This window comes from Rattus norvegicus, chromosome 14, assembly GCF_021556685.1.
Source record: "Rattus norvegicus strain SHRSP/BbbUtx chromosome 14, alternate assembly SHRSP_T2T, whole genome shotgun sequence".
NCBI classification, from domain to species: Eukaryota; Metazoa; Chordata; class Mammalia; order Rodentia; family Muridae; genus Rattus; species Rattus norvegicus.
The window spans coordinates 22,216,547-22,242,227 of NC_141547.1; the positions used below are offsets into that span (position 1 = coordinate 22,216,547).

The 25,681-nt window shown below is 41.4% G+C and overlaps 1 protein-coding gene and 1 long non-coding RNA gene across 4 annotated transcripts in view; one reads left to right on the forward strand and one right to left on the reverse strand.

Moving 5' to 3' along the window:
• Positions 1-8,969, reverse strand: part of LOC103692776 (uncharacterized) — a 54,548-nt gene extending 45,579 nt beyond the window's left edge. For 2 of the 3 annotated variants that reach the window (XR_015636967.1, XR_015636965.1), the window contains exon 1: positions 8,898-8,969. This is a non-coding gene — a long non-coding RNA (uncharacterized LOC103692776). Of the gene's footprint in view, positions 1-8,098; positions 8,219-8,897 lie in introns of those variants that run through there. The other variant, XR_015636966.1, reaches the window with a different exon arrangement.
• Positions 2,412-20,442, forward strand: Gnrhr (gonadotropin releasing hormone receptor). Its single transcript, NM_031038.3, is given in 3 exon segments — positions 2,412-3,020; positions 15,563-15,779; positions 18,644-20,442. Coding segments are annotated over 3 exon segments (984 nt in total). The 5' UTR covers positions 2,412-2,498; the 3' UTR covers positions 18,889-20,442.
• Positions 20,443-25,681: the final 5,239 nt, after the last annotated feature.

Consider the following 25,681-nt stretch of genomic DNA (forward strand, 5'->3'; position numbering starts at 1 on the left):
TCTGGCAGGCACGCCCTGTAACCAGTAGCGACTTAGGGATGCTGGGAGAAGCTGGAGACCAGGTTTGCTTTGGTATGTAAAATATGCACCTCAGTGGTTTGTCCCCGGGTCTGAATCCCAACAAATATATTTTTAAAGTCATATATTTAAAAGTCAAATATATTTTAACAGAGAGGTTAAGTAAGGAATGACTGACTGTTCAGGGGGTTGGGAAGTGTTATAGTTAGCCCAAGATAACCTCTTGACTTGCAACATTCCGACCTCTCCATAGAATTTCAATTTTAATCAATTAGTCAGTGCAGACTCAACTCTTTCCAGGAATTCTCATTCACGAAAATTCATCAGTCTGTACATGACAGATTGATTGCTCCAGAAAGTGTGATAGCGAGATGTAGTGTATGTGATGAAGCTATGGAAAATTGGCTAAATTCTGAATTTATTGTCTAAGGACTGTTATTGTGTTATTTTGTTGTTTAACGTAGCGAGGAACATTTCATATGGACTAAGTTGCAAGCCCAAGAAAGTCATGGTTGCTTATTTCCTAAAGTAAGATGTCAAGAATGCTAAACTTACGTGCCAGGTGAGTTCTGCGGCTGCGAAGGGAGTTTTTAAACGACTTAATTGTTAGCCAGGAAAGGCTTCATGAAGAGCCGCTGCCGTTCTGATGAGACTGGCTGTTTTTACCGGACTTTGACATGTGTGCTTGTTAAATGCAGAGGCTGTGCTGGCCATAGGACACTACTCTTTGTTTTGCTAGGCATAATGGTTGACGTTCGCTAATTCCCTGTTTCCAGAAGTTTCCAGAACTGTGACCAACAATGAGAGCCAACTGCAGGTTTCTACTGCGTCTGTGCTCCGGAGGGAAGACAGATGAGCTGCAGTTCTCTAAGGGATCGTACTTCTCATGAACAAAAAGTCCTGGAAAGAAGCTATGTCTATAAAGCCCAATTGACTAACACTTCAGTGACCATGAGATGGAAATGTTTGGATCCAGATGCTAATTATCTTATATTGAGCTTGCTTTAGCCCCAGAGAATTTATTCCTTGTCCATGATAGATAGATAGATAGATAGATAGATAGATAGATAGATAGATAGATAGATATCAGACTATCAGACCTAGCATTCTACAGTTAATAGATAAAACCTTTCAAAGTCTAATAACTTAGCAGGCAACTAGTTGCCCCTAACCCAAAGGCAAAGACTGTCATCAGACAGCATCTTAGACCTGTTGAAAAGCCTCCCCATCTTGCTGTAATGGCCTTTCCCCTGTACCCAACAGTGTATTTGAAACTTACCTTGATTTCTTTATAAAGTAAAACTATAAAACATCACGAAATTGCTTTATTACCAGTGAAGGCTAAGAGAGTCTGGGTTGTAGAGACTCAGTAACTCACTGGTAAATAAATTAAGAGCATACAGTATAAAAAAAGAATAGAGCAACAAAAATACACCATCCAAACCAAAATGGCTGCCTTTGGCCTAATAGTGCCCCTGCTTTGGGTATAATGGAAGCAAAGTAATTGGTAATCTGATAACAACAAGCTGTGACTTACTAAATTCAAATGAAAGTCATACCAATATTTGTATGGCTAAAAGCTATCATCACGTGTAACACAGAGAAGGATTCTAATTAGCCTTAATGCAGGGTGATTATATTACACATATAGGGTTATAAATTACCAAATTATATAATTAATTCAGTTCCAGGAATTATGCAAGTGTCTAGTTTTGCTCCAGAATCTAGCTTCCCTGTCAATTTTGTGTAATAATAACAAGTACAATATTTACTCAACTGTAAAATCAAGGCGATAACAAAAATAATTTTACTATAATTTCAGCATGAATAGACTGACAATTAAAACTGATAAACTTGAATCTAGATTAAATTGTATTAGAACAGTCTGCATAAAATACTAGCTCTATGCACTGTCTAAGACAGTTTTAAATTAACAAAAACGTCCATCGTGTGACTACTCAAGAATACACATTTGAAAAGCAATTGTTTTGAGAAGAATGGTCCTCAAACAACAGGTTTCTAATTGGATCAGGATTTTTAAATTAGTTTTCTGTATTTCGTTTTGCATCTGTCTAGTCACAGCAGGTTTTAGAAAAACGTATTCGTTAGAGTTAATTGGATAATATTATGAGTCACTTTTAACTTCAGAATTAGACAGCAAGTGTCCTTCCTCGCCCACGATAAAACGCCATGAAAAAAAGAACGGTCCATCTGCTGAGGGGGTACAGTTACACTTGGCCTTCAGAAGTGCTTGGCATCTTCTGTTAGCACTCTCTTAGATTATAAATCTCAAAACAAGTTTACCTTGATCTTTCGCATTAAGTCCCGGAGTATCTCGGGGAAAATAAATTTGACATAAATGTAAGCCTGTGACGTTTCCCTCTAAAGAAGGCAGAAAGCAACAGCGCTTTGCGTTCAGTTACGATAAAAACATCAGCAGTAACAGAGACTCGACTCTTGAAGCCCGTCCTTGGAGAAATATGGCTAACAATGCGTCTCTTGAGCAGGACCAAAATCACTGCTCAGCCATCAACAACAGCATCCCCCTGACACAGGGCAAGCTCCCGACTCTAACCTTATCTGGAAAGATCCGAGTGACGGTGACTTTCTTCCTTTTCCTACTCTCTACTGCCTTCAATGCCTCTTTCTTGGTAAAGCTGCAGAGGTGGACCCAGAAGAGGAAGAAAGGAAAAAAGCTCTCAAGGATGAAGGTGCTTTTAAAGCATTTGACCTTAGCCAACCTCCTTGAGACTCTAATCGTCATGCCGCTGGATGGGATGTGGAACATCACTGTTCAGTGGTATGCTGGAGAGTTCCTTTGCAAAGTTCTCAGCTATCTGAAGCTCTTCTCTATGTATGCCCCAGCCTTCATGATGGTGGTGATTAGCCTGGATCGCTCCCTGGCCGTCACTCAGCCCTTAGCTGTCCAAAGCAAGAGCAAGCTTGAACGGTCTATGACCAGCCTGGCCTGGATTCTCAGCATTGTCTTTGCGGGACCACAGGTAAACCATTACTCCTGAGCTTGTGTGAGCGTGGTGATTTCCTGTCTAATCTAGAGTGCGGGCAGCACCTACTGTATGGTCTTCAAGAACTTGGTCTCTGAAAGTCAGAGAATACACTTTAACCCTGACTACTTTGGTTTTTTGGGGGGGCAAACTTCTTAATCTCTCTGAGTTCCTTTTGATTTACTTATAAAATGAGATAAATGTTCACCTGCTTTCATGTTGATTAGGAGAATCATGTATCAAAGTATTGTCTTATTAAAATGTCCCCTAAAATGTCCTCACACAACTAACTACATCCTCTTCCCCTCCCTCTTTCTTGTTCTTCTACTTAGGAGGACTTAAAAGAGTGTTTTGCTATGTTCCCAACACTGTTGTCAAACTAAAAGCCTACAGTTTCAGCCTTCCCCAAGAGGGGTTACAGGCGTGGGCCCTTTGTTCTTACTTCTACTTCTTCTGTTTTCCCATTTGCTCTGGTTGAAATAGATTTAATGGTTAATGGAGAGAATGCTTAAGAGCTATGAAACTTACATCGGTGAAAAATATTTAGACCTTTCTTGCTTGAGATTTACTAGGTACTAAAGCTAAGAGCTCTCTCTGTCACTGCCACCAAGAAAGAATTCTCTTTTTTTTTTTTTTTTTGAATCTACTTTTTTTTTTTTTTGGTTCTTTTTTTTTTTTTTTTCGGAGCTGGGGACCGAACCCAGGGCCTTGCGCTTCCTAGGTAAGCGCTCTACCACTGAGCTGAATCCCCAGCCCCGAAAGAATTCTCTTGATTATTATGTTTGCTCTTGGCTAATCGCCCTGCAGAATCTGACTTTCGAAAAGTCAGATCACCGAAGGAAACATGACCATTCTTGCAACTCCTAAAGAACCCATCACTGACAGATGGATACGTTGTTTACGTTTTACAATGCTCTGTGTGGAAACCAGGGTTCGAGATGTCAGAAGAAGTAAGCGTTCTCTAAGTTCCAGCAAAGGCGTACCTGACAGAAAGAATAGAAATCTGTGTAAACATTCTAAACTGCTCACGTGTCTAACAAGCAAGATCACTGTGCAGAACTCATTAAATACTGTAAGGTGCCAAGTCCATGTTGCCTCGCTGAACTGAGAGAATGGGTATCTAATGAATATGTGGCAAACGGCAGAAGAATTGGGGACAGCTGAGATGTTTTTATTTCATAATGACTCCTAGTGGACAACACATACTAAGAGAGGGTCTCACAGACACGTCCCTTGAAGTGAGGTTAATTAGCTAAGGTTTGTAGCCCTGTATTTTCCACTCTTTTCCCCTTAAAGTGTGAGCAGTGCTTATTGGTTAGTTGTTTAGTTTTCTCAAAGAAAATAAAATACAAAGTGGGGTGGGGTTGGGGTGTTATTTTTTGTAGGAAAAAAATGTATGTAAAACTAGTACAACTAGATATGAAAACCTCAAAATAGACAAGTGTAAGAAGATAAAGAAGTAGTACGTTTAATATGAAATGATTATGAAAGGTTTAGAAGGGTGGAAAACTAAATGAAGGCTCTTACATATTTTTCCAGGAAGAATGAGACAAAAAATAATAATATTGGCTCATCTAGCAATGACACGGCTAAGTGAGGGTAGGCTGATATCAGAGGAATCAAACACTCTGCTGACATGTCCTGGAAACGCTCACCTGCTTGTCTTGAATAGCCCCCAGACGGCCTCAAATGAGCTATGTAGCAGAAGATGACCTTGAACTTGTGGGCCTCCTGCCTCTGTTTCCTGTGCACAACACCGAATCCAGTCTTTGTAATGATGGGGATCAGACTCAGAGCTGTGTACCTGCTAGCCACACTCTTGCAGGTGTAACTTTGAGAACATTATTTAAGCCTGGTGTAGTAATATATTCTTTCAATACCAGCATCTGGGAGGCTGCGGCAGCAGGATAGAAAGCACAAGGCTACCGTGGGTAGATGGCTCAAAACAGACAAACATATAAATGATAAGCCATTTCAAGAATGTCAGAGTACGTGTAAAACTACCCACTATATTTCTTTAATTTTAATGATTAAGTTAACATTTCGTGTCTGTCTTCATGTTTTTCTTCATAACAAGGTTTTTGAAGTTAGCAAGAAAGCAAGTGGAAAATGAGGAATTTTTTTTTCCTTTAGGAAAGAGTAAAAGACAATGATTACATAGAAAAGAATTATTCACCTTTTTCAAAAATTGAGCTTGAACTCATAGTAATTAGTGAACTTTGTCATGGGGACCCTGATCCAAAGGTACACGGAAAGCTCTTTGTGCCAGAAGATGACAACTCCAGTCTTAAACTCATGGTGACAATAAGTTAGAAGGGGAAGAAAGGAGGAAAGGGAGAGGAGGGAGACAGGGGACGAGCTATATTAGCACACAAGCATAGGGAGAAGTTCTTATTTATGACCATACATTTCCTAATTTAGGTGTGGCTGTACACAATTAAAAGACACATTCCTTAATGAGACTCATCTAAGACCACAAGAGTGCAGAGTCACAAAGGATTTGCAGGAAGAGTTCCTGCTCCTGGCTTATCTTGTTCATGCGGAGTATTACCAAAACAGCTTTTAAACGCTATAGTTGACACAAGCCTGTAGGCAAGAAACACAGGACACACCTTGGTTTTTGGCATAAGGAAGTATGGTTTGATGATACTCGGGGACTTGCCTAGACACATGAGCTGATTTACTAAGGAAAATGCACTTTTGAACTTGACAAGCAGCTTAAACTCGATAAACACTTACATCCCATGAGCAATAGACCAAATATTGTTTAAGGCACGGGAGTAGCATGCTAGACTCAGTAGTAATAATAATAATAAGATGATAAGTAATCGTTAAAGACAAAAATATGTGTCAGAATTGTGCTAAGTGCCTTTATATTGCAATAGTTCACGAATGTTCCCAACAGTAATATAAATTATGTATATATTCTTATTTTTCACATGAAGAAATTAAGCACATGAATGTTATATGAGATGCTCAGGGTACGTCTAATGAGTAGAAAATTTTAACATAATACAGTTAATTCTATTGGCAAGGTATAAATAACAGTAAGCTATTTGTTCAAATGGCTATTTACCTATATACAACTAGGAATCTAATTACTATTAGACATAGTTAAGAGATAAGCATAAAATTATATTATATTGGCATGTGCATGGTAATCTTTGCTCATATGATATATAAATAAATATATAAAGGAAAAATACAACTTCTTAATACATTTAGTGCTGTGCATGTGTATATGTGTGAGTGTGTGTCTGTGTGTCTGTGTATCTATGCGTGTGTGTCTATATGTATGTGTCTGTGTGTCTGCATCTGTGTGTCTGTGTGTGTCTATGTATGTGTGTGTGCCTGTGTCTGTGTGTCTGTGTGTGTGTCTCTGTCTGTGTCTGTGTGTCTGTGTGTATGTGTCTGTGTGTGTGTGTCTGTGTGTGTGTATGTGTGGTGTTTAGGTGTGTGTGTGTCTGTGTGTGTCTATGTGTGTGTGTGTGTATGTGTGGTGTTTAGGTGTGTGTGTGTCTGTGTGTGTCTATGTGTGTGCGTATGTGTGTGTGTCTGTGTGTGTGTCTATGTGTGTGTGTCTGTGTGTGTCTATGTGTGTGTGTGTGTCTGTGTGTGTGTGTCTATATGTGTGTGTGTGTCTATGTCTGTGTGTGTCTGTGTCTGTGTGACTGTGTGTGTCTGTGTGTGTCTATGTGTGTATGTGTGTGTTTGTGTATGTGTGGTGTGTCTGTGTGACTGTGTGTGTCTGTGTGTGTCTATGTGTGTATGTGTGTGTTTGTGTATGTGTGGTGTGTCTGTGTGTCTGTGTGCGTGTGTCTGTGTGTGTGTATTGCGGTGTGTGTGTGTGTCTATGTGTGTGTGTCTGTGTGTGTCTGCGTCTGTGTGTCTGTGTGTATCTGTGTGTGTGTGTGTGTGTGTGTGTGTGTGTGTGTGTGTGTGTGTGTGACGTCAGGGATGAACACTTGGTACTTGATACACAGAGGAGACTCACTCCTTGGAAGGACTAATTCTCCTGTCTGTTGTTGTTAATTGCCTGTAGTTCTTTGTCTAGGAGTGGGAGCTATGAGCTCTCCTCCTTCCAAGTCACCGTGTCTATTGTTATCATTCTTCAGGTCTTTTCCGTGCAGCTCTGTTGTTAAGGTATCATGGGCGCAGTGACCCTATCATTTCTAAGAGACAAATTCTCACAACAGACTTCCTGCCCCCCCCCAAGAGAACATCAAAACTTTATTGACCTTTCAAACCACAAATTGCCAATGAAGCATCAGGATTAAAATAGCCTGTGTACACTGATTAAGACTTAGCACTCAGAAGCATTGATCTAGGGTATCAAGGTTCCCTGTGAAGGCCCTCTGGAAGGCTCGCCCACGTCCACAGTCTAAAAGCTGCAGTTTGTCCTGGGGACTTTTCTGTGTTCTACGTTCCCTGCTTGAAAAAACCCAAACCTGACGTGGTGGCACACCCGCGATCTCAGCATACGGGAGACGGAGACTAAGCGTAGGAGGTTGACGCTCTCCCTTGATAAAACTGTTTATTCCAGACCAGCTTGGGCTTACGTCTATCCAAAACCAAGCCAAAGATAGAATTCCACTTGTAGCCCATGGCTCTGCACTGGTTATTCTCCCACCTACTGTCCAGTGTGTGGACAATAAGCACACAGCGAGGACTGGCACCGGACTTGATATCGTAAGGGCAAGGGATCTGTGAATGGTGCCCACAAGCACCCATGGGCCACATATAGCCAGAGCTTTTAATTACTACACTCCAGCACGGTAGGCAAGCCTAGCCCATAGGTAGGGAAATTTAAATTAACAAATGTATGGAAGGGGGAAAGTACACAGTATGGATTTATTGCTGTGTGACTATACTTATGAGTACAAAGAAAAGTGTGCCTCAGATGTTTATAATGTTGCCTGGGCTCAAGCTCCTGTTAGCTTCATAAGCATTCTTCCAGGGACTTCGTATGTAAAACTCAGTTGTCATGGCACCACGGCGAGGAAGAGTCTATTATGATTTCTACTACACGGCTGAAGAAGCTAAAGTTAAAAAAGATTAAAAAACACTCCACTCACATTTAGGAAAATTTAGGCTGTGAGCTGTAGTTGGCTTGGCAAACTGCGGGTGGAGGATCGCATTCTAAAAACAAATCCATATCTTCAGTTGCTTCCAAAACAGAGAACCAGAATGTTCTGGCTTATACCAAAATGAAGCAAACACTGATAAGACCATGAATCACGGATAAGGGAAAGAAAAAGATAAACAGAAACTGAAGGCAGAATTCAAGGACGAAGGAACCACGGAGAGCCAAGTGGAGCTCCATATTGATCGCTTGAACGAACACGGTGCAGAAAACAAATCGAACCAAGACTAAAACAAATGAATTCATGGGTCATATTTGAATCCCCATGTACTTTCCTGAACTTCTGGGGTTTAAAACTAATTAGTCTATTACTTATTATCTGTATAATCCACTTAATACATTCCCAGATGTGGATAAAGTATCATTTTCAAAGAAGAAATAAGAAACTTCACTCGCTTGCGAAGAAGGGAAACCGGGTTCTTCTTTATTTTTTGCCCCAAGTGGAAAAGTTTGATGAGAGAAAAAGAGTAGAAGAAGAGAGGAAAGGAGGCTGGCCATGGGCACGTGGAGGGAAGGGGAATGGGAGAGAAGGGACAAGGGGAAAAGCAGGGAAGAGAAGAGCAAAGAGAGGGCAAGAACCAGAACCGAGTTCTTGACTCTGGTAAAATAGACACGGATAGGAACAAGAAAAAGAGAGAAAAATATATACATCTGTTTAAGCTACTTTAAAACTTCAGCTTAAATAGAGTCAAGGCGAAAATATGTATGAGGTAACGAACGACTCCACTTACAATGTAGGCGAAAGTAGACCTGGATCTTAAGATAAAAGTAGCTGACTTGTTTTGGTTTCCGGGTTTTGGGACGATAGTATGGTCCTTTGCCGCCCCCTAGTGGATTAATTTAAGCTTTATTTTCTACTTGACAAAAAATCTGAAGTTGAAAAACAATCAATGTTGTAAGTACAAATATGAGATATAGTTGTTCTTCTACTCCACAAAGAAAAAGCATATTTCAAAACCCTTTTTTAAAAATCATGCTCCACTCCTACTCTATAGCCTCCCAAAGGAAAGAAATCCAGGATGAACTGCTCAGTAAACTCAAATATCTTAATCAATGGGGGGAAAAAAAAACTATAACATATTAGCCATCATTTGATAATATCAAAAGCATTCAAATTTACTTGCTATCGACTTTTAAATGTTTTTCTTCTCTTCTTTGTATCCACATAATGTTACACAGTAAAATGAGGTTTCTCCAAAGAACACTTGAAAATGACAAACATTTTAAAAAATGTGCTTCATGAGTCAGGGTGGGTGAAAAGAATGCGTCTCTACTAGAATTTACTTACTGATTTTTTTGTTTGTTTTGGTTTGGTTTTGGGAGACTTAAGTTTTACTTGTGTGTGCTATGCTCATGGAGGCCACAAGAGGGCACTAGATCCCCTGAGGCTACCGCTACAGGAAGTTGTAAGCCACCTACCTACCTGACTTGGGTGCTGGGAGTAAAACTTAGGCACTGTTAAGTACTAAGGTGACACCCTAGCCCTGGAGTTTATTTTTGAACATGACTTACAATATTTTCATTAATGTATTCAAGTTGTGCTTTTTAGAAGTTTAAAATAAAGATATCATTTTAGAACAGGATTACACACTCAGAGCAAGGTTGCAAGGACTTTACGATTTCTTGGATACCACGGGTTATCCATCACCAAGTATAGCGTTTTCTGTGCTATTCTGTCCTATTGCTGTGAAAAGACATTGTGACCAAGACAACACTTAAAAAAGAAAGCATCAAGTTGGGGCTTGCTTGCAGTTCTAGAGGGTTAGTCCATGATCATCATGGCGGAAAGCAAGCAGGCATCGTGCTGCAACAGTGGCTGAGAACTTTACATCCTGGCTTGTAATCAGAGATTGGGGAGAGGGCTGAGCCTTCAATGCGCTTTTGAAACCTTAAAGCCCACTCTCATCAACACACTTTCTCCAGCAAGACCACAGGTCCTTCCAAACAGTTCGTCTACCGCGCTGTAAGCTTGCAAATCTATGAGCCCATGAAGGACATTCTCATTCAAACCAGCCGTCTTCACTCTTAGATGGTTCTGAGTTGTTTAAAAGTTGGGGATATGGCGTTTCTTTACCAGTCTGGGCTTTCGCTGTGTGTTTAAGAGATCTCATGTACACACACACACACACACACACACACACACACACACACAATAGGGGTATTAAAATGAGAAAATTAGCGCTCATGGGATACTATATCCCCCTCATCAAATCTCACTTGTCATCCTAGTTTACTTTCTGCTTTCTAAAACAAATTTTCCTTAAACAATCTTTAAATAATGTATTTTGATCATGTTTCCCCCTCCCCCAATCCTCCCAGACCGTCCCCAATTTCTGCTCTTTCTTTCTTATTTATTTATTTATTTATTTATTTATTTATTTATTTATTATAAAGAGGGCATCAGATCCCATTACAGATAGTTGTGAGCCACCATGTGGTTGCTGGGGTTTGAATTCAGGACCTTGGGAAGAGCAGTCAGTGCTCTTAACCACTGAGCCATCTCTCCAGCCCAATTTCTGCTCTTTTAACAAAAGAAAACTTAAAGTTAGATGTTCCCGTGCTGTCGCTGAAGTCCCTTTGGCTGGAACTGTTCCGGTCTCCCTCTGTGTTTTCTAAGAGCGATACTTTTGGAGACAATGGGCTATTTGCAAACTGCTCTTCAGCTTCGGTTTACCTCAGGTTTTCCCAGAGGTATAGCTTCGATAAGCATAGGGAAGATGTAACGTTGGCTTCATCTCAATGCCTTGTCTAAGGAAACAAATGATGTCTACTTGATCTATCATCTGTAACGTTAACCATATGGTTATTTTCCCATTATAAAGTTGTCTTGCTCTTCATGATGAATAAACGTCTAGGGGGTGATGCTCCAGTATGTTCTCAATGTCCTATTCTCAAAATTTCACTGATTATTTTTGCCAACTATTGATGATTTTTGCTGGTCAGCATTATAGTGATCAGCAAACAGTTCCATTTCGTCTATTCCCTTTACTTTATTAATTGTCATTCTGTATTAAAGGAAAGTGTTAGTTATGCCCATTTGTGTAATTTACATACATGCAGATTCATGGGTCCTTGCTTTGTTTGATAGTTTATCACTGCCGTTTGTTGGTTGGTCTCTAAACAGAATCCTGCTGTAGCTGTGGCTGGCTTGGAACTTGCTGTGCTGTGCCTGAGGTCTGCTTGCCTCTACCTCCCAAATGCTAGAATTAAAGGGGTGTAACTTCGTATCCTACTTTTATCATTACCTTTTATTAGTTTCTTTCTTGACCTTTGATTATTAAGCTGTCTCAGATTTATCCAACTGGATTTTAGTCTCTCTTTCCTACTCAGTTCTCTAAAATTCCAGACTCTGGCACCGCCAGCTGAAGAATGTCCTGTATTTTGTCTGCCTCAGGCTTTGGGCCATCTACTCCAGTGAGCACTGGATTCTTTTGGTAAAGGAAGGAATGTGGAAACCAAGCTTCGACCTGCTCTCAAGGGCAGAAATGAAATAAACATAAACATAAAAATACACAGACACAGTCACAAATAGGCTCTTGCCTGCCTTACTACTCTGTAGTATCCCATAATTGTATAGCCTCCCATAATTCATTCAGCCACTGTTCTGTAAAAGATTGTGTAGATCTCTGACACTTTTTGGTTACATCATATGTGAGTAATCTCCCGCACAATTACATCCATGTAATGGGCTTACGGATGTATGTCCAAATTCTCTGAGTGTAAGACTGGTGGTAAATCAATGCTGTCTTAGAATTATCCTGAGGAATAGAGTCAATAGAATGTATATAGAACTCTAAGAGGGGATTTATTAGACTGGCTTACACGGGGCTCTCTTCGACTTTCATAGCTAGAAGAGCAATGACCCACCCGAGACCAGAAAGTAGTTATGTCTACACAACTGGTAACTGGTGTTGGTTCCACCAAACCAACTTTAGCAGTCTGATTCCCCCACCCCACCCCCACAGCTTGTTTATTTAGGGATATTTGGGCACGGCAGAACTTGGTGAAAATTTTCTGGTGATAAATGATTCAATCCCATGTACACAATGATCACATCAAAAGTCTTTGTGAAGTATATGGGAGATGTTTCATAAAGATGGGTTCTACAGATTGGCATATGGCATCTTCCATAAGGATCTTTTGGCAAGCTGATGCTAAGGGTCTGGGGGAGGATTTGGTGTGGTCCCAACCACACAAAAAGTACAAAGGCACCGGGCTGTTAACCTCATCCACCCCCAGCCTTCTGGCTGGAAAAGAGGCTTTATGTGTTTCCACTTGAACAGACAGCCCTGAGTGTTTAGCATTCCTGGCTCTCCTTGTTCTTATCTATGAGCACAAGGACCTCTGTGCCTCCCACAGGCTTACCCAATCAGAGGCAGGACAATCCCGCGACCTTGATCTGCAGATAGAAGCCTGAGAAAGCCAGAAACTGGAAGTTTCAAAGCAACAGAGACCAGTTTGACTGTAGGGGGGGAGGGGGGCTGGGGGAAACTAGGTGGATCGTTGTCACTAGAGAAGCAAACCCAAAAGCTGAGCAACCGGGAGCCTGTTGTCTAAGGCAATGACATCAGCCAGAACTGGCAAGAACTGTGGAAATGTAGAGGAATGCAGGCCCAAGTTCCCCTCTTTCCACACTTGGCTCTATGCGGGCCTTAAGCCATAAGGCAGTACTGAAGTGGATCTTCTGCTGTTGGCTGAGCCACATGTCAGTCATCTCTGGGATGCGCCTTCACAGACACATACAGAAATATGTTTAACCGGCTTTCCAGGCAGTTCCCGATCCAGTCAAGTTGACAACCAAAATGATCCACTGCATTTGTAACTGTTAGTCATGGTCAAATGGTTATCTAACATACTCCATCACGGCCGTACCAATGTGCATTCCCACAAGCAGCACATAGAGGTGTGGGTTTGCACAGCATCTTGCCAAAAATGCACTGCTGTCCTTTTACGTTGCTGCCACTCCTAGTAGTGATGTAACCAATTGGCCTGCTATTGTTGGGGTGGGGAGGGGTTCTCCCCATTCTTCTCTTCATGGAAGAAAGGATGCGGTCAAAAGACTCTGAATGTATAAGCAAACATTCGTTGGAAAAGAAAAGTAAGCAAGCATTCCAAAGAAATTGCAGTGAGTGTCATCCCCCATTGGAAAAAAAAAAAAAAAAAGAAGACTAAATTAAGTACAAAAGTATCCGTACACTATTTGTTAGTTTAAAAGCTCTAACGTGTTAAGATTTGAGAAAATATTTTAAAAACAAGTTTTCTGACACGTTGTTGCCTTTTAATTATGAAACACTTTATTTTTTAAGTTTGGCAGCAACATCACCAGGTATTTAATTACTTTTACTGATTTGGATGATTGCCATATTATGTAGATTAAAAAGGTGGGAAGAGAAAATCAGCTAAGGGTGTAGGATTTTCTCATTCTGAGAAAAGGGCTATTTTTTTATTCGATATTTTTTTACTTACATTTCAAAAGTTATCCCCTTTCCCCCCACCCAACCACCTACCCCTCCCTACCTCCCCGCCCTGACATTTCCCTACACTGGGGGGGGGAGGGGTGTTCAGCCTTGGCAGGACCAAGGGCTTCTCCTCCCACAAAGGGGCTCTTTTAATGTGATCCATGTGGCATTCTTCTTCCAGGTCACCTTTATATCCCTACTGACTTTGTGTGACAAAGCAGTGATTGGGAGATTTGGTAATTACTTATTGGGATGATTATTTTGATTGTTTTATTTTGCTTTGAGTTCAGCTGGCAATCTTTCAACAGTACTGAAAGGCAGAAGCTTGCTACAGGCTTACTGCTAACACTTTAGTTGCCTACCAAACCTGCAACTTTTCTCTTTTAATTGGAATTGAATGCAGACAATGACATATGTGTGCATGTATGTATATGTATGTGTGTGTATGTATGTACAGAAGTGATCACCCCTACTGTATAAGTAGTTCTTGTTTTTGTCATGACTAAAGCCCATAGTTATTTAAATTAAAAAGAAAAAAAAGAGAAAAAGAAATCATGACAAGCTCTCTCAGAGGAGGCAGCTGCACAGTGAGTCCTGGGCCCTGGACTTTAGAGAGGTTTTATGAATATGGGGTGGGCAGCATATTTGTGGGTAAAGTGACCTCTTTTCCCTCCCAAGTCACAATGGAACAGATGTTTCTTTTTGGGTATTTCTCCCCGTGACCCTCTAGAGAACAATGTAGGGGAGAGACAAAGTGCAAGGTCGTAGAGTGGAGCCGAGGTCTTTTGAGGATGCCAGCTCTTCTTTAGCGGAGTGTGTGGGAAACTTCCCAGGCGCCTTACTTTTGATACAGTGGGAGAGACCTATCTGCAGCCTCAAGGATGTTTAAACACAAAGGAGCGTTCTAATCCCAGGAGATAGGTACCCGGTACTAAGATACAATTTTAGTTTCCTTGGTGTCTCAGAGATAACTTCTTTCTGAAACTGTCCAAGGCAACGTTCAGTACTGATCTCATGGCTATCAGCCAGTAAAAACCTTTTGTTTTTTAAAAGTGAAGCTTTATATTGAAATCTGGTGCCCAGGTTTTATAACTTTTCAAGCCATAAAAAACAAGAGTGGGACTCCCTCCCACCAGACCTCTCTCCCAGTGCCACTGTTCATGTCTACCTTCTGGTCAATATTATCAGAAGAGAAGTCTTGAGAGCATTCTCAAGTTTTGACCATTTTAAAATGTATAACGTGTGGGCCAGACATGGTGGCGTAGGACTTTAATCCCAGTACGCAGAAGCAGAGGCATGTGGATCTCTGTGAGTTTGAGGCCAGCCTGGACTACAAAACAAAACCAGAACAACCAGGGCTCTGTTACACAGAGAAACCCTTCTTGAAAAACCAAAAATTAATTAATTAATTAAAAATTTAAAAGTATAGCATTTTATTAGGCCTTTCAATGTCTAAAACAAACTTAATATGTATTTTTAGGGATATATTCTAAAGACACAGCTTCAAACACTATGGATATAAAATGAACAAAATCACTTTGTTTTTTTTGTTTGTTTTTTTTAATTTATTTGTTTATTTTATGTGAGTACAATGTCACTCTCTTCAGACACACCAGAAGAGGCATCGGATCCCGTTACAGATGGCTGTGAGCCACCATGTGGTTGCTGGAATTGAACTCAGGACCCCCACCACCACCACCACCGGAAGAGCAGTCAGTGTGCCTAACCACTCCGCCATCTCTCCAGCCCCAAAATCACTTTCATGAAGACAAACACAGTTCAAGGAAATCGCACTTACAAATTTCAATACAACGGTCAGAATGCCGTGCTGAGGATTTCAGAAATTGCTTTAGGTTTGAAAGTCAGAAAAAAGGAGGAAGTAACACTTTCAACACTTCCGGGCAAGGACACATAACTTTCTCTTGTTTCTTTCACAGTTATATATCTTCAGGATGATCTACCTAGCCGACGGCTCTGGGCCAGCAGTTTTCTCGCAATGTGTGACCCACTGCAGCTTTCCGCAATGGTGGCATGAAGCCTTCTACAACTTTTTCACCTTCAGCTGCCTGTTCATCATCCCTCTTCTCATCATGCTAATCTGCAATGCCAAAATCATCTTCGCCCTCACACGAGTCCTTCATCAGGACCCACGCAGTACGTACTCCTTAGATGTAAGAATCATTGTTAGACAAATGGTATTTAAATAGCAACACTTAATGCAGAGAGGTAGTGCTTTAGGCATGGTGGCAAACAGTTCATAAATGTTAGGTTGTTTAATAATGCATAATCGCCCCTTGAAATAAGGTCTTTTCCACTATATACTCAATTTATAGGTGAGATCTTTTACTGTTACCTCATATTCTCATTTTTCACCTTGAATAAAGGTCACATAAGGGCTCAGAAGTCCTGACGCGTCCTTGAATATTTATGATGCACAGTTAAGAATTGGGGGGGGGGCATTTTTGACAGTGGTACAGCCATTTCATAAAGTGCCACTGCTCCGATAAGCAACTTACTGGCTGGTTCTCTGTCAACTTGAGCTAGAGTCATCAGAGAGAAAGGAGCCACAGTTGAGGAAACCCTCCCATGAGATCCAGATGTAAGGCATTTTCTCAATCAGTGATCCATGGGGGAGGGTCCAGCCCATTGTCCAGCCCTGGGCTGGGCTGGTAGCGTTAAGTTCTATAAGAAAGCAGACCGAGCAAGCCACAGGAAGCAGGCTGGTCAGCAGCACTCCTCCATGGCCTCTGCATCAGCTCCTGCCTCCAGGTTCCTGCCCTGCTTGAGTTCCTGTCCTGATTTCCTTTGGTGAAGAACAGTGATGTGGAAGTGTAAGCTGAACAAATCCTCTCTTCCTCAACTTTTCACCACAGTATTTTGTTGCAGCAGTAGAAACCCTAAGACAGCAACCTTCATGACATTCTTTAGGTCCATTGGCACAGCCACATCCGTTGGAGTCATAAAGCCAGCACAGGGGTTGGGCATTTAGCTCAATGGTAGAGCGCTTGCCTAGCAAGCACAAGCCCTGGGTTCAGTCCCCAGCTCCGAAAAAAAGAAAAGGGAAAAAAAAAAAGCCAGCACAGATGCTTGTCACAGTTCCCTCAAAGCTGAGCTGAATGCAGCGTTCGCTGTCCTTCCATCTCTAACTTTTGGGTTTTGGTCTCTGCGTGTTGTGGAGGAGTTCTGCATTGCAATTCATTTTATGTCTTTTCCTGAGAAAATTATGTTTGAGTCTTTTTTAGAAAATCCTAAACTTAACTTTATCTGGCCGCTGTTTGGAAGTCTTTCTTATGCTCTGGAGATCATTAAGCACAGATAAGCACAGAGCTAGATGAGGCCAGAGGCCATTACTACGGGAACCTTCTTGAGGTCTTTGCCCGTAAGCAAACTCAAACTGTATGCAGGGTTGACAGACACAACTGGCAAACTCTGACTAGCCAAGAGAAAAGGTTACTGGTTCTAGGCCTTTTTTATTATAGGCTTAGAGCTCTCTAAAATGTAGTTTAAAGATAGGGGGTCATACAGGGTACATACACCTCTGGAAGAATAGAACTCAGAAAAAACATAGCTTGACAAGAATAAACTTTTCCTACTTTATAGCATAAATGATAAAACCCAATAAAAGGAGTTAGGCAGTAGTATTTTCTATTCATAAAAAGACCAGGTCAGATATTTTCTGTTTGTCTGAAGTACTTTAAAACTACAAATGCTTCCAGCTCCAAATCAGGCTGTCATACAATAAATGTATTGACTTTGGTGGAGACACTGTTTAAATTCTTTAAATCAGAGTTCTAGGGCTAATACTAAGAATAAAATCTGTTCTTTTGGGGTTGGGGATTTAGCTCAGTGGTAGAGTGCTTGCCTAGCAAGCTCAAGGCCCTGGGTTCCGTCCCCAGCTCCTAAAAAAAAAAAAAAAAAAGAAAAAAGAAAAAAAAATCTGTTCTATTTGTATTCTCTAATTGTGACTAAACTTGTAACCATGGGCATGTAATGAAAAAAGAAACAAAGCAAACACATAATCTGCACCACTCTGATGATCAGTAGTCTGCCTGTACTCTGATGATCAGTAGTCTGCCTTTACTCCGTAACAGCTGTAAAAACAAAGAAGCACCCGGTTGTTCGGTTGCTCCTCTGTCAGAACTGCAAGATTCCTGACCACGGAACCTCACTCACTCCCGCCCCTTGGCTGACTATCACCTCGGGTCCTTGCCAGCTAGGATCTCCAGGAGGTCCTCCAGAGAGCCCCACCCTACCCCCACCTCACCCCCACCCCTGGTAGTGAGGTAGTCATTCAAAAAGTTGAGGTTGAACGGAAGGCATGGGTGTAGAAATAAGACTGGTCGGGAGGAAATAAGAGGGCGGGGGGAGCAAGAGAGCTATGGAGGAGAGGGTGAGTATGATACAAACAAATACCACACATGCCTGCACACAAACACTCACACATACACATGTGCATACACACAGGCATGCACACGCTCACACACACATGGACACTCACACACATACACATTGTATTGAAATCTCTGTTGTGTATAATTAATATATGCAAATTAAATGGATAATTATTCTATTAAAGCTCAGGATAAGTACTGAAAATGTACCCCTACTGGAATAATACACCGAACATCTGATGTCTAGAATATAGCAACCAATTTCATATTTTAATTGTATAAATACCTCCATTTTTCAAATCTTCCTTGCTTTAATTAAAATTTAAAGACTACTCTTCATTCTTCCCTAGGGGAAAATTTGATCTAAAAACATATATATATATATTTTTTTTCTGAGACAGATTTATAACATAGCCCAGGCTAGCCTCCTGCCTTTGCTTCCCTGATAGGAGTATTACAAATGAACACTACTACTCCCGGTTGGGTGAGGGTAGAAATATTTTTAAGTAAATCATTTTACTATTTCCTTATAACAGATAGGTAGAATGAATGAATTTTTCCTCCTTTCTTTTATCATTTCAGTTTTGTGAGAAAGCTGACTAAGCACTCTTTGTCTCTGTTTAACAGAACTACAGCTGAATCAATCCAAGAATAATATCCCAAGAGCACGGCTGAGAACTCTAAAGATGACAGTGGCATTTGCCACCTCCTTTGTCATCTGCTGGACTCCCTACTACGTCCTAGGAATCTGGTACTGGTTTGATCCGGAAATGTTAAACAGGGTGTCAGAGCCAGTCAATCACTTCTTCTTTCTCTTTGCTTTTCTAAACCCGTGCTTCGACCCACTTATATATGGGTATTTCTCTTTGTAATTGGGAGACTACCCAAGCACTTGTGCTGAAACCCATATACGGGATAACTTATGTCACCGGTTGAGAATAAGCTCAAAGCTTGCAACATACCTATGTGCAAGCAAGGCAGGGTTTGGGCTCAGGTTAGCAGCCTTGTCCATATACAGAGTTTGTTGTTAGCGCTTCGGAAGACCTTCCAAAATAACTGAAATCTGTCCTTAATCATAAGCTTCTAAACTAGCCTCAGCCTTGTCTCATGTTTTATTGCATCCCATTTGGGATTCTTTACTTCCTCCTTACATAATAATGTATAGATACTTTAAATGACTACATCCTAAGGTAAAAAGTACCAAAAAGTAAGACCGGGAAAGCCCAACATATTCACAACATCAGCTTAGTTTGGGGAGTTGGTTTTTTTTTCTCAAAGGGGGCTGAGCATCTATAACACCCCATCCCAACACCTAGAGCCCACAGAGAGCAGAATCGCTGCCCATAGATCATCAGCAAAACCAGATGCTGCTCCAAGACCTAAAGCCCAGAGACAGAAGGATCCCTGTCCAGAGGTTAGCAGGAAATACTGGCTGACACTATCCCAGCCTAAGGCACAGAGATATTACGCTCCCTCACTGCCCATAGGTCAGCAGCAGTAGCAGCTGATGTTATCTATCCCAGCCTAGAGCACAGACAGAAGAGAATCACTGTCCATGGGTCAAATTTTAACTGCAATGACTGAAAGACTTAATTTTCTATTTTACTTTAAAAGCCTTTCTGATTCTTATTCAGCAACAAATCCACCAGCCCACCAGGATTATTTACATGATACAAATTAATCCCATTTACATGCTACATTGCGACACATCCCTACATAGTGGGGGTATTTAAAAGGGATAGGTTTTTTTTCATGGGCTGTTAGAATATTTCACAGACTATACAACATGTGGGGTTTATGTCAACTGACTGCCATGAATAGTGTTTTAATATAATTCAGAAAATGCCTATAATAATTATCTTGCAAGCATAATATACAATCCACTTTAACAATATGGTGGAACGTTTGTCTATCTTATCTTGCCGAGTCATGCCCCACAGATAAATGAGGAAAGTCAATAAAAACAGTAAGCAAATATATAAACAAAAAGAGGGGCTTTGATGTATTAAAGGAGCTCAAGGCAGGAAGCCATACAATTTCCCCTATATAGACCAACAGCACAGAATATTAGGGAGGAGAATAATAAAACTGTACATGTGAAAGAAAAAAAAAATACAGTCCCCAAAAATATGTCCGCAGAATACCACATACTTCATTCAACTCAGCTCAGATCTTTGTCATGAAAGACCAGAGGTGAAGTTAAGATTGCGATATCCACTCACTGGGGAAAGCATATGAACGCACATTCAATAATTATCTAATAGACATTGACGTGAGCTACATAATGCCACACCAGGCTATGTGTGACTATAGAAAGCTGACCAGAGGGGTTGGGGATTTAGTTTAGTGGTAGAGCGCTTGCCTAGCAAGCGCAAGGCCCTGGGTTCGGTCCTCAGCTCAAAAGAAAGAAAAGAAAGAAAGAAAGAAAGAAAGAAAGAAAGAAAGAAAGAAAGAAAGAAAGAAAGAAAGAAAGAAAGAAAGAAAGGGAGAGAGAGAGAGAGAGAGAGAGAGAGAGAGAGAGAGAGAGAGAAAGCCCTTTCTTAGTTTCTCCTTTGGGTTTGTCAGTTTTTGGATTTTTTTTTCCCGGATCTCACCTTATTTTCCAATATTCTTTCTTATCTTCCGTGCTACTCATACTTACAATTAAATGATCATTGGTAGAAAACACTGGTAGACATTCAGAGCCTGCCCCACATGTGGCCCATACATATACAGCCACCCAATTAGACAAGATGGATGAAGCAAAGAAGTGCAGGCCGACAGGAGCTGGATGTAGATCGCTCCTGAGAGACACAGCCAGAATACAGCAAATATAGAGGCGAATGCCAGCAGCAAACCGCTGAACTGAGAATAGGACCCCCGTTGAAGGAATCAGAGAAAGAACTGGAAGAGCTTGAAGGGGCTCGAGACCCCAAAAGTACAACAATGTCAAGCAACCAGAGCTTCCAGGGACTAAGCCACTACCTAAAGACTATACATGGACTGACCCTGGACTCTGACCTCATAGGTAGCAATGAATATCCTAGTAAGAGCACCAGTGGAAGGGGAAGCCCTGGGTCCTGCTAAGACTGAACCCCCAGTGAACTAGATTGTTGAGGGGAGGGCGGCAATTGGGGGAGGATGGGGAGGGGAACACCCATAAGGAAGGGAAGGGGGAGGGATTAGGGGGATGTTTGCCCGGAAACCGGGAAAGGGAATAACACTCGAAATGTATATAAGAAATACTCAAGTTAATAAAAAAAAAAAAAAAGAAAGAAAGAAAAGAAAAAAAGAAAACACTGATAGAGTTCTGCTATGATTTGGTCTAAGCTCCGCCTACAGTTACCTGGTAACAGCCAGGTGTGCTGACTCACTGTAAAAGGGGCTGCTGGCTCCCTCCCCCTCCGATCTCCAAGCTCTCCAGTCTTGTTCTTGGCTCTGATCGCTTGCCCCTGATCTCTCTCCCCTTACCCCTCTCTCCCCTTACCCCTCTCTCCCCATTCCCCTCCCTCCTCTCTCTACATGCCCATAGCCGGCCTCTACTCCTCTACTCTCTCCCACTCTCTCCCTTTCTGTCTTTCTCTGTCTCTACCCCCTCAACTTCCCTCCCCATGCCCTGAATAAACTCTATGCTATACTATATGGCGTGTGTGTGTGTGTGTGTGTGTGTGTGTGTGTGTGTGTGTGTGTGTGTGTGTGTGTCTGTGTGTCTGTGTGTGTGTGTCTGGACCCCCAGGAGGAAGGGATGCCTCAGCATGGGCCCAGGGAGGCACACCCTTCCCCCACACCAGACTACACATCCACCAAACATATTCCTTCTCTCATTATCTTTTTATAAAACACAACAAGTTCTATTCTTCAATTGCGTGGAACTCTAGGTTTCCCCTGTGCTGAAAGAAATGCTCCAAGTTTACATGGGCACTTATACCAAGATTGTATAGGACACAGGACTTAGCTACGTCACAACAACACCAATCTAGCTTCATAACATACGTACTCCTAAAATGATAAAAAACAAAATCTTACTCCTGGATTTAAAGCGACAGTAATATATACGGACAAGGTTATCCTAAGGGCTTCATCACATCTGTTTAAAGTTTATGTCTCTCATATGGTTTCTTATGTGTTCAAGAAACTGCTCTATTCAGGCATTGCCTTGGGCATTTTAAAGATATATTTGCTATGGGGTATCTTAATACTGAGGTCCTTAACTTAAGTAACCCATGAATAGAATTATATGTCAATAAATTTTTGTTTTGGTCCTCTTTGTATTTTTGGGTTTTGTTGGTATAAATAGAGTTTATTCAGGGCGTAGGGAGGGGAGTTAAGAGGGTAGTAGGGCAGAGAAAGAGAGAAGTGGAGAGAGAGAAGTAGAGTAGAAGCTGGCCATGAGCACATGGAGTGAAGGGGGGAGGGGAAATGAGAAGCGGAGGGACAAAGGGCGAAGAGGGTGAGAGCAAGAGGGAGCAAGAGGAAGTGAGAGCAGTCCTCTTAGTATTAGTTTAGACATTTACTATTATTATTCAAAGAAAGAATTTACCAACTAAACCAGACTGTCAAAAAAGTTACAAAAAGGTTTAATAATACTATCTTGATTTTATATATATGGAAATTATTAAATAAAATGTATCTAACTCTATTTGTTTGTTCATATATTTGTTCACACAATGAATGCAAATGTTAACGTTGAAATTGTCAGTTCAGGACTGGAGAGATGGCTCAGTGGTTAAGAGCACTGGCTGCTCTCCCAGTGGTCCTGAGTTCAAGTCCCAGCCACCACATGGCAGCTTACAACCATCTGTAATGAGATCTGATGCCCTCTTCTGGTGTGTCTGAGGACAGCTATAGTGTGCTTATATATAATAAATAATTCTGTTTAATAAGAAAGAAAGAAAGAAAAAAAGAAAGAAAGAGAGAAAGAAAGAAACTGTCAGTACAGTATGCCTAGTTCTTCTTTTACACATCCCAGCTTGTTTAACATTCAGGATGTTTATGAAAATGTGGTAGAATTTATTTGCTCCTGACCAAGGACTTCTATCCTACCTTAGACCATTTAGTTCCTGGAAACACACACACACACACACACACACACACACATACACACACACACACCTTTTATATTTACAATAAGCCTTAAACAGCACATGAATTGGGCAGATATGCACCCGCCATGCCTTTAGAATCTTCTTTCCCACGATAAACCCAAGTTATTCCTTACGGTGTATTATCTTGGCTGCTCTCAACTCTAATTGGCCAGCCCCCAGAGCCATGTTTCAAATATGGGATAGCCACACCGTGATTGCTGACTTTAGTTTATAGATCAGCACCTTCCTGACCTTAAGGTTGCCATCTTTTATCAGACTCCGTTCTGCTATTCTGGAAGAGACTGCCAACAGAGAGGAGGTATGCATAGCTGAGCCCTGGGTCTACCTAGATCACATGTTTGCTGCTCCAGGAGGGTACTTGTCCACTGTGAATAGGAGTGAGAAATTTTTAACGGGAGTATTTAAAATTTTACACTTGTTATTATGTAAAAACATAGCTCCCCCTCAAAGAGAATAAGAGGTGCTTTGTTCTGGAGCCAAATATGAATGACCAAGCTCAGAGAATGTGTATTTACATTACTCTTAAAAGGATGATCCAATGTGGTAACAGTTTTCAAGAAGCTTTTATAGTTATAGAACAAAAAAAAAAAAAAATGAAAGCCCTTTAAAAGTACATTGCTGGGACCATCAAGCAGTTGAGTTGCAGGAAAGCAGGAAAATTCCAGCCCTACAGCTTAGATGTTATCTGGCGACATTCTCACCCTTTGACTGAGTTGAAGCTAGGAGTCTACCAGTGCATTCCAGAACATTGCCTCTGAGGGAACAAGAATGCTAGGTCCAGGGGTTGGGGATTTAGCTCCGTGGTAGAGCACTTGCCTAGCAAGCGCAAGGCCTTGGGTTCGGTCCTCAGCTCCGGGGAAAAAAAAAAAAAAAGAATGCTAGGTCCAACACAGAAGGAAACAATGATCAGCTAGTAAGAGGGCTACAACTGGCTGACCCAAGAGAATTTGGCTCTAAACCTGAGACACTTCAACTGCTCACATTCCCACAAATTCTAAACCATCAATCTACCCTCCAGAGTTTTTAATGCAGGTGAGCCTATTTTCGGGGAACTTTTGTTGACACATGCACTAGAGTAAGAATATGAAGAATTCATTGCGGGTTCAAGAGAAGAGGAGGGGAAGAGGAGGGAACAAGAGAAGTATTATTGTCTATCCCGTCCTTTGCCATATCTAGTTTGTAGCTGTCTTTAATCACCACTTGTCTGTTTAGATACCTCTTAAAATTAGTGTGAACGCACACATGCTCACATACAGGCAAACAGCACAGTGTCTGTATGGACATCAGAGAAGAACTTTTAAGAGTTGGCTCTTTCCTTCCACCATGTGTGGCCCAGGGATGGAGCTCAGGTCCTCAGATTTGTCAGCAAGCGACCTTACCTCCTGAGCGTCTTTCTGGCCCGTCTTTACTCTTGGGTCTGATCATTCATATGTAACTTTCTTTAGCTTTCGGATTTTCTAGAGTTTGAAACACATATTTATAATAAAATATCTTGGAGATAGGACCCCAGTCTGAACATGGTATTCATTTGCTTTGTATAACCTTATAATAGTCTTGTTCTGGGCCAGAAGTGTACTTGATTGTCTTCTGGTAGAGTTGACTTTTCTTAATTTATTTTCCTACTATCTTTCTTTTCCATTTGCACAAGTTAAGTGAGCCCCACTGCGGGGAAGCTTCACTTGAGAGTTGACCAAAAGAGGTCCCTGGTCATAGGACTGACTAGACGGACTGGCCCTCCCCCATCGCCTCTCTGGAGCTTCTTCCCTAAGTCCTGTGAAAGCCTGGAGTCTAGAAGCCTGTCAGTGCCCATTGTCTGGGACCCAGTCCTGCTACACAGGCCCTCTCCTGCGTTTTTTCTCTTGAGGCCCCACCTATAATACCATCTTCTTTTCCAAAGTCATTTTCATGCTGTCTGTAAAATTCACTCTAGTTTGAGACAAAGATGCTAAACGGCACTGCCTAGGGTAGCCGTGGTGGTCCTTGGTTTCATTTTTCCAGCACCTTGAGCTCTGTGGTCTACAATTACCTGCGGCCTCCGCTGCTCCAGCGACAACTGTATTTTCTGTGTGAGTTTAAACTGCAGTTGAGTCTATTAGGGAATAGTGACTGTGGCTCAAGTCTCAATCTCTCAAATAGTGACTAGGAATTGTTTCATGGGGGTGCTCAACTGCTTCGGTTCCTCAGTCAGAACAGATCGAGATGAAAGTACAGCATTTACCCGGGGTGGGGGAGGGGTGAGTGAAAATTTGAAGGGCCATTTAGAGATTTTTAGTGTGTTTTTTTTTTGTTTTGTTTCTTTGGGGGGGGGGGTTTGTCCTTTCTAGTCAAAAGTTAAAATGACATCGTAATTGTTTACCGTCACTGTTGTCTACACAATTAAACAATTAAAATGTCCTGGAGGGTCTGGAAAGTGGCTCATTGTTTGCGAGCACTTACTCTTTTTACAGGAGATATGGGTTTAGTTCCAAACATCTGCATCCACAGAGTAGCTCACAGACATCAATAATTCCACTCTCAAGGTATCTGATACAGCAGGAACACATGTGGCATTCATACATACATACATACATACATACATACA